The 14,536-nt window shown below is 49.2% G+C and overlaps 1 protein-coding gene across 1 annotated transcript in view; it reads left to right on the forward strand.

Annotated features, from left to right (window-relative positions):
- Positions 1-8,258, forward strand: part of Litaf (lipopolysaccharide induced TNF factor) — a 32,370-nt gene extending 24,112 nt beyond the window's left edge. Inside the window, exons 2-4 of the mRNA XM_055597767.1 lie at positions 903-1,127; positions 2,485-2,641; positions 6,674-8,258. Coding sequence (XP_055453742.1) covers positions 908-1,127; positions 2,485-2,641; positions 6,674-6,782 — 486 coding nt within the window. The 5' untranslated portion in view covers positions 903-907 and the 3' untranslated portion in view covers positions 6,783-8,258. The remainder of the gene's footprint in view (positions 1-902; positions 1,128-2,484; positions 2,642-6,673) is intronic.
- Positions 8,259-14,536: the final 6,278 nt, after the last annotated feature.

The raw sequence follows: 14,536 nt of genomic DNA on the forward strand, positions 1-14,536 counted from the left end.
CACACACACACACACACACACACACACACACACACACACACACACACGATTTTTAAAGTAAATAAAAAGAAGCAGATTCATTGGGCACCTTGTTAGGTAGCTCAAGCTGTCTTTAACTTGACTCTTCCTCTCCAGTGCTGAGGTTTACAGTGGGGTAATGTGTGCCCTGCACACATTCACTTTGGGAAAAGGATGGTCGAATCTCAGTACAAATTGAATTTTTGTATTCAGTTTGTGAACACAAATTGAAAAACAAAACAAAACAAAACAAACCCATGTAACCAGTCCCATGTGATGAAAGAGAGCATGGCCAGCCTCTAAAAATATCCCTCTTTCTAGTTTCTCCGCCTGGTGTTGTATGCCATGTGTTTTGGGGCTCTAGGTTTTGCTCATGCCCTGCTCATAGTTGGCATATAAATGCTGATGTCGTTTCTGTTCCTCGAAACAATTAGTGAAAACCACACTGGTTAAACAGAAGAGAGGGTGTATTTGGAGCGTGTGGTCTGAAGAGGACATACCTCCCTGCAGCTTGGGTCCCTCTGGCCCACCACCTTCTAGGTTCCGGTCATTTGGGACATAACTTACTTTTATGTGTACTTGAAAATCCCCTGTGAAGGTCATGATTTTTCCTGGTTGTTCTGTTTGCCAGATTGGAAGTTGAAAACTTGAGCTGTGGGTGATGGGTGAGAGGAGGGTGAGTTTCTTTCTCCCCGTCCCCTGTGGTGGTGTTTGTGAGACATACTCATACGAAGTCCAGGCTGGTCTCCAGCATTGTCATCTAGCTGGAGATGATCTTGAATGTCAGCCTCCCCCTCCCCAGTACTGGGGTATTGGGCATGTGCCATTGCCCAGCTCTCTGGGTTGAGAGAATTTCTTACAGGTGTCTTTTCTTTCTGCTTTAGGTAAAATGTCGGCTCCAGGACCTTACCAAGCAGCTGCAGGCCCTTCTTCAATCCCCTCCGCACCCCCAACCTATGAAGAGACAGTAGGTGGCGGCAGTTACTACCCCACCCCCCCAGCACCTGTGCCGGGACCAGCCACAGGGCTCATCACAGGCCCAGATGGGAAGGGCATGAATCCACCTTCGTACTACACCCAACCTGTGCCTGTTCCCAACGCCAATGCAAGTATGTCACCCAGGTCCTCCTTGCAGCTCCTCATTCACCAAGCCTGTGGACACCAGGAGGTAGAGGACAGCAGCAAGGTGCAAAAGTGTCAAAGCCAAATGACAAGCACTGTGATGTCCACCCCACCCTAGTTTCCCATAGGATATTTCAGACATACCACTGTTGAGGCCTGTAATTTCCCTATTATAAGGCACATTTAGTGGCCAGCAGGATGGTTCAGTGGGTAAAGACGCTTGCTGCTAAGCCTGACTACCTGAGTTTGCTCCCCAGGACTTGAATATACACACAAGCACAAACATTAAAAACGTAATCAAAATAAACTACAACAAAAACCACAGCAAAATATTTTTAGAATCCTCCCCATGCCCTCTGCTCTTGACACCACCCCTGCCCTAGAGAACTTGGGAGTTGGTGAGTTCAGAGCCAAGAGTGGCTAGCACTCCCGTCCTGAGGCCAGCTGCGGTGGGAACAGGAACAAGAAGCAGAAACAGCGCTGAGTGAGAAAAGGGATGCAAAGTTCCTGCCCTTCTAGGCGAGCAGAGCCTTGCCTGGACTCTGGGAGGGCGTCTCTGTAGTCCTTGTCCTCAGTGGCCAGGTGTAGAAATGTGCACTACTCAACATCAAAAGCTGCTGAGGACTATCTGAGAGAGCAAGCTTGTGACTCAGACCTGCAGAGCCTGCCTACCCTGCCCTTCTATTATTGTTGTTGTTATTGTTGTGTGTGTGTGTGTGTGTGTGTGTACCTGTACCTGTGGAGGCCAGAAGTCAACCATAGACCCGTAAAAAATATGTATGTATGTATGCATGTATGTATTTATATAAAATGTGTGTGTGTTGATCATACCCATTGTAGGACAGCTGAATATATATATATATTCCTGATCATATGCACATCCATCCCCCTCCACCTCCCTTTGCTTTCCCCTATCTGGCTCCTTGCCAGCTCAGCTTCAAGTCCTTCCTCTTAAAGTACAGCTCAGTGGTGTTAGGTAGACACACACCGTCATCCCACTCTTTAGTGTCTGACCTTGCCCTCTTCCTCCCCACCCCCAGCCTACAGGCACTGACTCTAGTGGGCCCCTGAAGGCATATCTGGAGTCTCCCAGTGCTTGTACTTTTGTGACTGGCTTATTTCACTCAGCACAGTGTCTGCCTGTGTCAGAATCTCCTTCCCTTTAAGGCTGAGATGATAGTCATCCTTTCATCCTTGGGATCCACCGGGTGATGCATGCTTTTGGGATGGCAGGAATGACAGCGGTATGAGCTTGGGCTCTGGGGTAAGTGCTGAGCCTCAGCTCTTGTCAGGCACGAATTCTTCCTGGTTCACTGAGCAGCCCGTGTCGTCTTCTCCCGTCAGTTGCCGTGCAGACGGTGTATGTGCAGCAGCCTGTCTCCTTTTATGACCGCCCTGTCCAGATGTGCTGTCCCTCCTGCAGCAAGATGATCGTGACCCAGCTGTCCTACAATGCCGGCGCCCTCACCTGGCTCTCCTGTGGCAGTCTGTGTCTGCTGGGGTGAGTGTGCTGCCCCTTGGCCTCTGGAGGGTCCCCACTGTGGGGTGGTTGCTACTCAGACTGAGGACTTAGCTGTGGTAGGGGCTGTGCTGTGCATTGTAGGACTGTGTGAAAGTGTGTGCGCATGTGTGCACGACTGGACGCCAAGGCCTCCTGTTTGTCTTGCCTGTCGAGACAAGGTCTCCCACTGCTCCTAGACCTGCTGAGTAGGTTATCCTGGCTGAAGAGTGAGCCTCAGAGACCCCTCAGCCTCTCACTCCCCAGGGTGGGGGAGTCCCATCATGTCTGGTTCCTTGATACTTCCCAGGTAATTTTAAAATTTACTTTTCTTTCTTTCTTTCTTTCTTTCTTTCTTTCTTTCTTTCTTTCTTTCTTTCTTTCTTTCTCTTTCTCTCTCTTTCTCTTTTCTTTTCTTTTTTTTTTTGTGTGTGTACATGGACATATGCCATGGTGCACATGTTGAGGTCAGAGGGTTTTCAGTGGTCCGTTCCTTCCTTCTACCGTGTGGATCAGGGAATTGAACTCAGGTCCTCAGGCTTGCACTGCAAATTCTTGTCTGACTGAGCTCTCTCCAGATACCTGCAGGAATTTTCCTTTTTTTTTTTTTTTTTTTTTTTTTTTTTTTTAGTTTTGGGGTTGGAACTCAGGATCTCAGCATGCTAGGCTAGCACCCTGTCTCTGTACCCTCACCCTGCTTGAGGATGTTGAAAGCTGAGTATGGCAGCATATCCCTGTAATTCCAACACCAACAGAAGGTGAAGACAGCCGGAATGAAAGGGCAGCCAGGCTTGCAGACTAAGACCCTGTCCCAATAAGACACATATCAGGGCTGGTACGATGGCTCAGCAGGTAAGGGTGCCTACCACCAAGCCTCCCAAGCTGAGTTTGATCCCAGAGCCCACGCAGTGGAAGGGACCCAACTCCTGGAAGCTGCCCTCTGGCTTCCACATGTGCATATGTACATGGGTGTTCACACATACACAGTGGATGGGTGGATAGATGATGGGTGGGGGGTGGGGGGTGGATGGATGTAAAAGCTAAAATGAGAGCGGAGCAGCACACCCAGTCTCTGCTTTCCAGGTATCTGTAGCGCCCCTCCCCACAGGACAACCACCAAAAACTTCTCTTGGGGCTGCAGAGGCCCCAAGTGGGCTCTGCTCTTAACAGGGAAATCACTGGCTGTGTAATGTAGGACCCACAGCAGCTGGTCACATCTGCAGAGGGCGGGACCCGCTGGCTTCTTTTCCTTCTAGAATTTCATGACCTAAATTATAAACTGCTTGTGTGTGAGAAAAGCTTTAAACATTCTGTACATTTATACACACTTCGAGGGCCTCTCCTCAGGCGTGCGTCTTCTTTACAACGTCTGCTATTTTCCCATCGCCAGTGCAGGAGGCTTACATAAATATTTATGTCTGCACTGAAAGAGATGCTAGTCTGTTCTGGGAGAGAAATCCAAGCAAAAGCAATACATCTTTTCCCAAAGCAGGTAGCAGTGGGAGCCCCACCCCTTTCTGGCCTCTGAGCCACATAGCTACATTGGCTTGCTTTTTTCCAGAGATTGAGGACCTCTGCCGTTGGGTGCCTAGCCCACATCTCCTCACTGTCTGCTGGAGACTAGGTGGAGAAGGAAAGGGCATGTCTCTATTCTGTGGGGAAGAAGTGGCTATGTAAGCCTGTGGGCCCATCTTTCTCTGTCCTGCCTGTGCAGCATCCACTCTCTGGGCAGAAAAGACTTAGTTCACCGCTAACCAGGTCTGCCATCCCAGCACTTAGGGTGAGGCAGGAGGATCACAAGCCCAGGGCCTGCATGGGCAACTGAGGCAGTGTTCACAGAGTAAAAAGAAAGCTGTGCATAGTGGTACACATCTGCACTTCCAGCATGCCTGAGGCTGAGGCAGGAAAATCAGTAGTTTAAGGCCAGCCTCTGCTACATAGTGGGTTTAGGGCTAGCCTGGGCTACCCCTAAACAAAACAAAAGTAAAATGATGACCGGGGATAGAACAGAGTGCATTGTTGTGGGAGGCTTGCCTAGCATGTGTAAGGCCTTGTTTCCATCCTTAGTACCACAAGTTGCTTCTGGGCCTGATGGTGTATATCTGTCTTCCTAGCTGTGGAAGACAGACAGGAGGATGTAAGTTCAAGGCCAACTTGGGCTATATAGTAAGACTCCTATCTCATCAAAATGAAAGCAGCTTGCTGTGGTGGTTCAGGCAGGCAGATTTTTATGAGTTTGAGGCCATATGGAGTTCCAGGCCAGCCAGGGCTACCTAGTGAGATCCTGTCTCAAAAACAAAGGGAGAAGGACTCTCACTGCTTTGGGACATTTGCATTAAAACTACCTTTTGTCTTTGAAACTGGGGTTCAATAGCACAAGATCGGCTCTTGTGAGCAAACTTCTAAAGTTGGGCTGGCTTTCTGCCCTTTTGGGAGGGGCAGGGGAAGTTGAGACAGGGTTTCTGTAGCTCTCTGACTGTCCTTGAACTCAGAGATCTGCCTCCTCTGTCTCCCAAGTGCTGGAATTAAAGGTGTACACCACCTCTATCCCCACTCTTTCTGCCTCTTTTATTTCTCAGCTTTTAAAGTTTTTTTTGAGACTCGCTATGGATCCTGTGTTTGAGTACCCACATATATGTCTCCTAGGGGTGTGGTGAGAATGAGGTCCGAGTGTCTGCAGTTACAGGGACCTCACAGGTGAGAGAAGAGAGCAGCGAGAGTGCTGGAGTCTTTGTGACTGACTTGTTCTCACCGTGGGTCCAAGGCTGTAGGAAGCCCTTTCCATGTGCAGAAGGTGACAGACTGCTAAGAGACGTCATCTGGGGAAGTTGACTTCCTGGCCACTAGAACCCTGAAGACAGCTTTGCACCAGGCTAAGCCCAGCCATCTACCTGTGTCAGTTTGACTGGATCCTGCCAGCTCTTTTGTTGGATCTTTTCATGTTCATGCTGCTAGGCAGGACTGAGCAGGCAAAACACAGGCTCTGGCCATCTGACATGTCTAACGTGGACTGGGTGACCTTTTTTGATTGTTTGCTTATTTGTTTGTTTGCTTATTTGTTTGTTTTTATGTTTTTGTTTGTTTGTTTTTGTTTTTGTTTTTTGAGACAGCATTTCTTTTGTGTAGCTGTAGCTCTCTGTGGTTTTTACAGACCACTTTGTCGATCCTCATTTAAGATAATGATGGCTATTCCTCCTCTTCTTCCTTCCCTTCCTTTTATATAGGGTCTAATGTAGCTCAGGCCGACCTTGAAGTCACAGTGTACCGAAGGATGTCCTTAAACTGATCCTCCTGCCTCTACCTGTCTAGAGCTGGGATTACAGCCCTACTCCACGATGCCTGATTTTATGTGGTGCTGGGCATGGAACCCAGGGTTTCGTACTGTGGTCCCAGAGTGCTCCTCCTACATTTTGACTTTTTATTTCCCCTCTTATGCCAGGGACAGAGCCCAGCTGTCTCACATGCTAGGGAAGTGCTGAACCCCTGAGTTACATCTTGAGTGCTGGTGTTTTGCTGCTTTTTGAGTTTAACTATGTAGCCCAGGCTGGCTTTGCGTTCAAAATCCTCCTGCGTCTGTCTTACTAGTGACAGGATCATAGGTGTGTACCCTCATGCCTGGCTCGACCTCATTTCACACATCATCTCTCCTCTGCGCGGTACATCTTTTAAAGATGATACTGTCTTTGGATTTGGGGGTCCACTGAGAGTTTCCAGGGTAGTCGTGTATCAAGAGATTTAATTATTTTTGCAAAGACCCTCCCCCTTCCTTTTTGACTCAGGCTATCCAAGGCTGGCTCATCAGGTAGTCAAAAATGACCTTGAACTCCTTGGGATAGAGGCTTGCACATCTGGTATTGGGGTCAGACTCTGGGCTTTGTGCATGCAGAGACATAGTCTTCCAAGCTCAGGTCTTCAGATCCACCCCCAGCCCATCAAGGAGCCTTCAGGGGTTCCAGCATGAGGGCATGAACCCATGTTCTTGGCTGCACCCAGCCTCCCGCAGTTGGTGACGTGTTTCTTGTGTCTCTTCCCCAGGTGCGTCGCTGGCTGCTGCTTCATCCCATTCTGTGTAGATGCCCTGCAGGACGTGGACCACTACTGCCCCAACTGCAAAGCGCTCCTGGGCACCTACAAACGCCTGTAGGACTTGGCCGGCCAGCCTGGGGAGATTGTAGACATGTGCTGCCAGAAGTCACCTGACCCTTGCTCAGCACACCCAGAAGAGGCTCCTTCCTTGATCTCATCTTTTTATGGACTCCATCTTCGTGTCTTTTAGGGGGTGGGAAAGGTGGGAAAAGTAACAAACCTCCAAACCCAGAAATTGCTGCTTGGAGTGGCGCCTGCACATGCAAAGCCGTGGACCTTGAGTGTTGTCTCAAGGGTTTTCCGCCTGCCCAGACTACCCCACTAACTGTGATTGTTACTGCATTTGCATCTCCTCCACTGATTGCCATCGGCTGCCTCCTCTTCCTCGGTGGGCCTTTCTGATGGTGGTCTCAAACCCAGAAGCCACAGTTTGCCTTATTTTTCACTGTTCGGCTTGATCCGTTCCGTCTCTCCCCATCCCTAATGACAGAGACCTTGCCTTAAAGACTCTGTGGTTCTGTAATTGCAGACTTTTGCACTCAGAATCACTTTAATTTCATAGGGTGTTTTCCTTTTCCAAGTGCACAGAAGGGCTGCCGACACCCCCGTATGTGCCGGTGACACATACGGATAAGGTCACAAGTACAAAATAAAAGGCTCACAGCCCCTCCTGTCTCAGCCCCACTCCTGTGAACGGCTTCTTCCTCACACAGTTTCTGTGACTCCTTTGGTTCTTAAACACACATGGAAGTTAACTTGGCAGGGAGACATTTCTAGAATAATTTTTGTAATCATAATACAGCCTTCATTTTTCCATTTGCTGGTGTGTTTTTAGTTGGTTTTGTTTTAGTTTTTGATAAACAGTCTGGCTTTGTTTCCCAGGCCAGCCTTGAACTCCTAGGTTCAAGTGATACTTCAGTCTTCGCCTCTCAAATACCCAGTGTTCTAGGCATGTGCCGCTGTACCTACTGGGTTTTTTGTTCTATTTTCCTATCAAAGAAAAAGATAATTCATCTACTGCCTATGTGGATTTGGTGTGGTTTGAAAACCTTGTCTGTATGGGTCCTCTTTGGGAGAGTTAGGGAATCCTTATTTGAGCTCATGCTATAGTGCTGAGAGCTTGACTGTTGGAACACCCTCAAGAGAAACTGAAGCAGGGTTTTATTTTGTAGAGATGAGCAAGCGTGGCACTAGCGTGGTCTCCAACATCAGCAGGCCTGATGGAAGGATGCCAAAGACAAATTCAGGGCTCTTTCTAGAGTGACTACTCTGTCTTGTATAACGTTGTCACCGTCTGGCCAGCTTTCCAGGGTTCCCTGTCTCCATCCTAGACCCACACAAGAACTGCAAACCAGTGTGTGAAGACAACCCGACCCGGAACAGAAATCTGCATATTGGCTAAGATATACAGACTGAGCTGTTCATGCAGGGATCCAGAGGCACTAGCCATCATTTTTGCAGTGAATTATGGTACCATATATGACTTTGGTGTTCTCTGCTTTTAAACAAATAAAGTCTTTCGTCACTTGGTAAACGATTTAGTTCACCTGCTATAAAGAAAGGCCTTGTGTTGTGTTTCCAGGCACTGCCCAGAGAATCTTAAGTTGCCCCGTTACTAGAAACGCACGCCTTAGGCTTGCTGAATATTCAGCCACACAAGATGACCGCTGCTAACGAGTGGCACGGGAAGGTTTGGCTGCTGGGAGCCGCAGGCGCCATTGGTGGCAGCAAGCCACAGCTTTCAGGTTTTAATAAAATGCCAAGAAGAAAGCTGTCCTCATTCATTCTCTGAACAAAACCCTCCTTGTTCTTTGCCTGGGGTGGCTATGGGATGCTGGGAGAGGGTGCCAAGCCAGGAGTGAGTGCCACCCCTTCCTTTCTCCTACCTGTGGTGACAGCTTCGTGTTGGAAGGTGTGGGGGAAATCAAGTCATTTAGTTGTGGCTTATATTGCCATTGAAACCCCTATTTGTGTTCTTGTGAAATCGCTGCTCGTGGGATCTCAACTGTGTGGTTTTTCTTTTATTTGGTCAAGTTCAAGGCTGCACAGTTAGAAGTTTGGCTGTCACTGTGATGTGTAACTGATCTCAAGCTGGTATTAATTACACATGCAGAGTCTTCCAGACAATGGCTCTGTGTCAAGGACTGCAAGATACATATTATATGGAGTTTAATGCCAGATGGCCACATACTTTTGTGAATTTAGACTCTTCTGCCACTGCTTCTTGGGGGCTAGACATGTAGGCGAGGCTAGTTAGCCCCTGAGCTCCAGGGATTCACCTAGGCGGCCCCTGCTCCTGGCACACAGTCTCCATACATCCTAGGCTTTCTCCTACCACGGCTCAGAACAGGATGGAAGCCCTCTGTGGGGATTCCAGACAGACTCTCCAAGAAGAAAGGGACTTTGAACTTGGCTGTCCTTGGTACTCATTGCCTTGGCTGAATATATGGAGAGGTGGGTGCTTCCAGGTGTGCCTGCTGGTAGAGAAGAGAGAACAGACAAAAACCTGGTCGCAGCCTGGAGCGTCGCAGGAAGCTGTGTAACCAGCCCTCAGACATTTTCTGCTCTCGGGCCATGGCTTTGACTTGCAGTGTTGGGTGGGTGTAAAAGCTTCTTTCGGGGCCCACCTGATCTCTGCCGTTTCCTTTCTTGTTCTTTCCTGTCCATCCCTTCCTTATTACTAGGATTTGAACGCAGGGCCTCCCCTACGCTAGTGAAGTGCTTTGCACAGGACTAGGCCAAACGACTGCCTTCCTAGGGAGTTTAGATGATCCCAGCTGGGCTTGCTGGCTGTGCACCTCCCCCCCGCCCCCCACCATGTAGTTAGGGGGTCTGGAGACAAGGAAGACTGGGGAGGAGTCATCAGTGTGGCTACAGGGAAAACCTCACCCCTGCATTGCAACTTCATGGGGAAGGAACTCCCACACCCCTGTAAGAAACCCCTCACTTATGCTCTGTAAGGAGTTTCCGTAAACTCATTCATTCCCTGCTTGAGCTTGGGCAGACTCCTGCCTTGATTTGACAGTCTTGACATTGGGAGGAGAGGTAGACCTTACTATGTCCTCACTGGAAGGGATTTTAGTAACATAGTGACATCTCAAGCTCTTGGTCTGGCCACTTACTGGTCTTTCTGTTTTGTTTCTGAACCAGGTCATAGCACACAGCAGCGCCGCCCCCCCCCCCCCCCCCCCCCGCTGCCCAGCCCTAGGATGAGAGGCAGCGTGGGCACTCCTAGCTTCTCTGAAAGATTCCCAAATGCAGAAGAGAGCACATGGCAAAACCAAACCTCGGGGGTGGGGGAACTCGAGAATGCCTTCCTAAGCTGTAATTTGCATTTTGTGTTCCTGTCTGAAATTAAAGCAGGAGGAAGAATGCTTATTCCATGCCAAATGGGAGGTGGTGGCCAGGGATTGGCCTCCTTTCCATAGGCCTCAGTCTAAGGCAGCCATGAACGTGTGTGTCTTCCTAGGTGTGTGGATGGGGTGGGTGTCTGTTACATAAGCTTTTCTAAAATGGACAGTGCATCCCTGTGCTCTGGGAGCTTGGGGGGTGGTGTGTGTGTGTGTGGCAGACAGGTGTCTCTGATGACAGTGACATGGCCAGCTTACCAGCTGCCAGCCTAGGATCAGCTGTTTGTGGCCACTGGAGCATAATGACAGGGTGCGTCCTGTGTCATTGAGGGCCTTTCTGTGTGTTAGCGTTCTCTGCTCTGCTGCTTTTCGAACTTCATGTTCTCTTGCAGTACAGACTTCCACCTAAGACTGTTGTGTTTTTGTGTGTGTAGAGGAAGGGGCGGGGCTGCTTGCTGATAGGATGCCTTGCTGACATGGGGACTAAAGGATGCTCACACATAGCCTGGAACCCCACCCATGGCCTTTCCCAGAGTGGGAAAGTTGCTGGGCCAGGTGAGTGCTCCTGGCCTCAAGTGTACATGGAGAGTGGGGGGACACTCACACCCCTCTCGTGACACAGCCACTGGACTGGCTACCACAGAAATGCTTTCATTGTACTGTTTTTGTAATTAGAAGGGGAAATGCCTAAATATGACGATAACAAGCCTTCCTCTTTTTATAGCCAACGAGTGAGCTATCTCTCTAGCCCAGTTATGATGGTCGTATACTGGCTTGGGCTTGATTGCTATACATACAGCAGACAGTCCAGACAACCTTCTGAAGAATTAGGTCAGTTTTGGTCAGTTGCACCCTTCCTTGTTTTTCTTTTCCTTTATTATCTTTTTATTTACTGTTTTTATTTTTAAATTTTTTTTCCCTTTCCTTACTTTCTGAGAAAGTCCTATAGCCCATGTTGGCCATGACCTCTATGCGGCTCTGTAGCCATGAATGACTTTAAACTTCTTCCTGCCCCACCTCTCTAGGCCTGTGCTACAAGCAAACACCCCTTTGCCAGGTTTGTGGATGCTGGAGATGCAACCAGAGCCTCAAACATGCTAGGCAAGCACTCCATTGATGCCCAGCCCTTCATGGCTGACTTCATGGCTGGGATAGTGGTTACAAGGCATGGATCATTCTGGAAACCCTGACTGGGTATGTACTGTGTTCCAGAACCCAGCAGTGAACTTGAGAGAAGTCTTTTGTGCCATCAAAACAATGCCCTGGGCCTCAGAGAAGGCTCAGAGCAGCTGAACCAGACAGCCTCAGTTTAGTCTCCTAGACTCACACACACGATGGCACAAACTCACAAATAAAATAAAAAAATGTAACAAAAAGGTATTAAAAAATGCTGCCATCACTTTTACCTCACTTCTTTATGATGAGAATCTTGTTTTATAAATGCATACTGATGCTTTCAATCCTGCCAGGACCAGGAACTCAGCTTCCAGAAAGAAAGGCAGCCTTCAATGGCACTTACAAGTAAAATAAGGGGCTTGAAGTAGCTGTGCATGCTGGGTAGCATGTCGGAGCTGGTCACAGCAGAGGGATCACAGGCTCTAAAATTCACTCAGAGCTGCTTAGAATCCAGTCAGCACTAGCTGCATCATTCTGTGACCAGTGAGCTCTAACAGGTTTAGTGGCCTTCTTGGCCTCCACCCAATAGTCTCACACTAGCTGTGGTTTAAATATATATATGTATCTTCGGACATTGTTCAGTGCTAGGGACCAAATCACTCCAGAGTCCCCAGCAAAATGTGGGGCCCATAGCCAACCATCCCCAGGTTGAGGCCTGGGTATCCCTGGCTGTACTGAGCTTGTGGTTAAACACGTGGTGAGTCCTCAAAAAAGGGAAAGTGTGCCAACACCCCGTGGTGTGGGTGAGCCCCAAAAGTCTGGAGCAAAGGAGCTGGATGTGAGTGGCCGTATATCTAAGCAACCTGAAGTGCACAGAACAGATCTGCGGATGTAGCTCAGTTGGTGGCATGCACAAAGCCCTGGGTTCCATTCCCAGTACACCCGTAAGCCAGGCACTCAGGAGCTGGAGGAAGGAAGAGCATGTAAGTGCAAAGCCACCCTTGGCTTTATAGAAAATATGAGGTCATCCTGGACTACATGGGACCCTGTCAAAAGGAATGGAAGGAAGGAGCACACACAGGACAGGCAAGGCCAAAGGCCAGCGCTGGGGAAGAACTCTCTCTGGATATAGGGTGCCCCTGGGCTGTCTCTATTGCAGTGAGGTGAGGCAGGGTGATCACTACACCCTGAGGCGAGGGCTCAATCAGCAGTGCTCGCATGGCAAGTTCTGTAATTTGCTGAAACAGTTAACACAATGGTTTGGAGTAAAGTGTGAATGCAGCAGAAATAAAATAGGTATTTAAGTAAAATGACAACCATTGACAAGTCTAAAGAGACTTCAGCCTATACCCAAATAACATTTTTAAGGAGACCGTGGGGAAAGGCTCAGTCAGGATCCCAACACCCATTTTTGTTTTTTGTATGTCTGTTTGTTTGTTTTTAAAGCCATCCTGGCAGTGTATATTTATAATCCCAGGATTGACTAGACAGAAACAGGCGGATCCCAGGGAGAGCTGGTCTGCCACCTCCTACACACACACCCCCACCCCCATCCCCACCCCCACCCCCACCCCCACCCCCTCTGTGCTACGCATAATAGAGAGGAAGCCAGGTGTGGCAGCACACACCTGTGGTCCCAGCGCTCAGGAGGCAGAGGCAGGAGTCTGTCTGTGAGTTTGAGGACAGCCTGGTCTATAATGAATACCAGGACAGTGAAAGCTCCATTTTGAAATTCTGTCTCAAAAAAAGAAAAAGATAAAGGAAGGGAGGGAGAGAGGAAGGAAGGGAGAAAAGGACTGCCACCAGCTGCCTACTAGAGCTTTGAAGTGAGAATTCTTTTGGTGGGGTGGGGGTTCATCTTTACAGAGAATGAATTCACACCCCACATAATTCATCTGAAGTGCGTGATGCATTTTGGTTTTTTCGTCACAGGGTCTCATGTAGCTCAGGTTGCCCCCAAATTACTGATTCTTCACTCTGCCTCCTAAGTGCTGGGATGACAGTGTGAGCCACCAAGCCTCAGTGCAGTGCCTGATTATGAGTACATTCACAGTGTCTCTTTAACATTCACATCGTCGTTAACAGCAGCTCAGGAAGAAACTTTGAACCCTGAGTCATGTGTACCTCACCCACAGCCAGTCTGTTCCCTGTCTCTGTGGATTTGCTTCCTCAGGGTATTTCACATAAATAATCACATGAAACCTGGGCTTCTCTATGTGTCTTGATTTCTTAACATCGTTGAGGTTCATGAATGTTGTAGCTTGAACAAAAAAGATAAGGTAGACTGGGCCTTTTCACTGCTGTGTAGTGTTCCCTAGTCTGGGTAAACCTTATCTATTCATTCACACCCCAGTGGTTATCTCAATATGCACATTCCAGTTGATCGTAAAATGATGGCTTCACAATGTTTGTTTGTTTTGAGAGGCCCCATGTAGCCCTGGCTGTCCTCAGAGGGTAACCTGGGCCTCCCTGTCCCCGGTGCTGTAATTACAGGCATGCACCACCATGCCTTCTTATCCAGGGCTGGGGACAGGGCCCAGAGCTTCCCGCTTGCACTCTGTCCACTGAGCCAAAGCTTGGCCCTACATAGTTTAGCTCCCTTCTCATGTTCTTTTGAAACTCTGGGTGGGTGAGTTTGCAGATGGGAAGTTACAATTAACAAGCCGGTGAAGTGGAGCATGGTGAGACACACCTACAGTCCCTGCACTTCAGAGATGGAGGCAGAGAGATCCGGATTTCCAGGCTAGCCTGGGCTACAATGAGACCCTTCTCAAAACCGAAAGAGCCCTCCAAAACACCAGCTCGCCAGACTACCATGACTGGCTGTGCCGCCTCATGTGCTGTGGTCCGACCCCTCCCTGGACCAAGCCCCGAGCCGCCTCATCCCAAGCCCTGCAGCACAGCTGAGGCTCCCACCCCTAGGAAGGAGAGCCAGGCCGCAGATAGAAACCAGGTGCTGCCTTCCTAGCTTGAGGCCACAGGCGCAGGTGGCCTCTTCAGTTGGGGTGCACGGCTGGGACAGTGAAAGGGACACAGTCAAGGGTCAGCCTGGCAGTTTATGCTCTTACGGAAAACTATACCACTAGCCCCCATGCCTCCGTCTCTGGGGCTTTTCTTGAGTCCCAGGCAGCCCATCCTCCACCTTATGGGAGGAATTTTCCTAGACCTTTCTCTTGGCTGGAGTCAGCACTTGGTGCTTGTCTGTGCCTAGATCTCTCCCATATAATGCTAATAGCTGGATACCTGGAAGTTTCCCATAGGGGAGGAAGTGTCCCATAGGGGAGAAAGTGTCCCATAGGGGAGGAAGCATCCTTCCATAGGGGAGGAAGTGTCCCATAGAGGAGGA

This window comes from Psammomys obesus, unplaced genomic scaffold, assembly GCF_907164565.1.
Source record: "Psammomys obesus unplaced genomic scaffold, mPsaObe1.curated_primary_1811, whole genome shotgun sequence".
In the NCBI taxonomy this organism is placed as follows: Eukaryota; Metazoa; Chordata; class Mammalia; order Rodentia; family Muridae; genus Psammomys; species Psammomys obesus.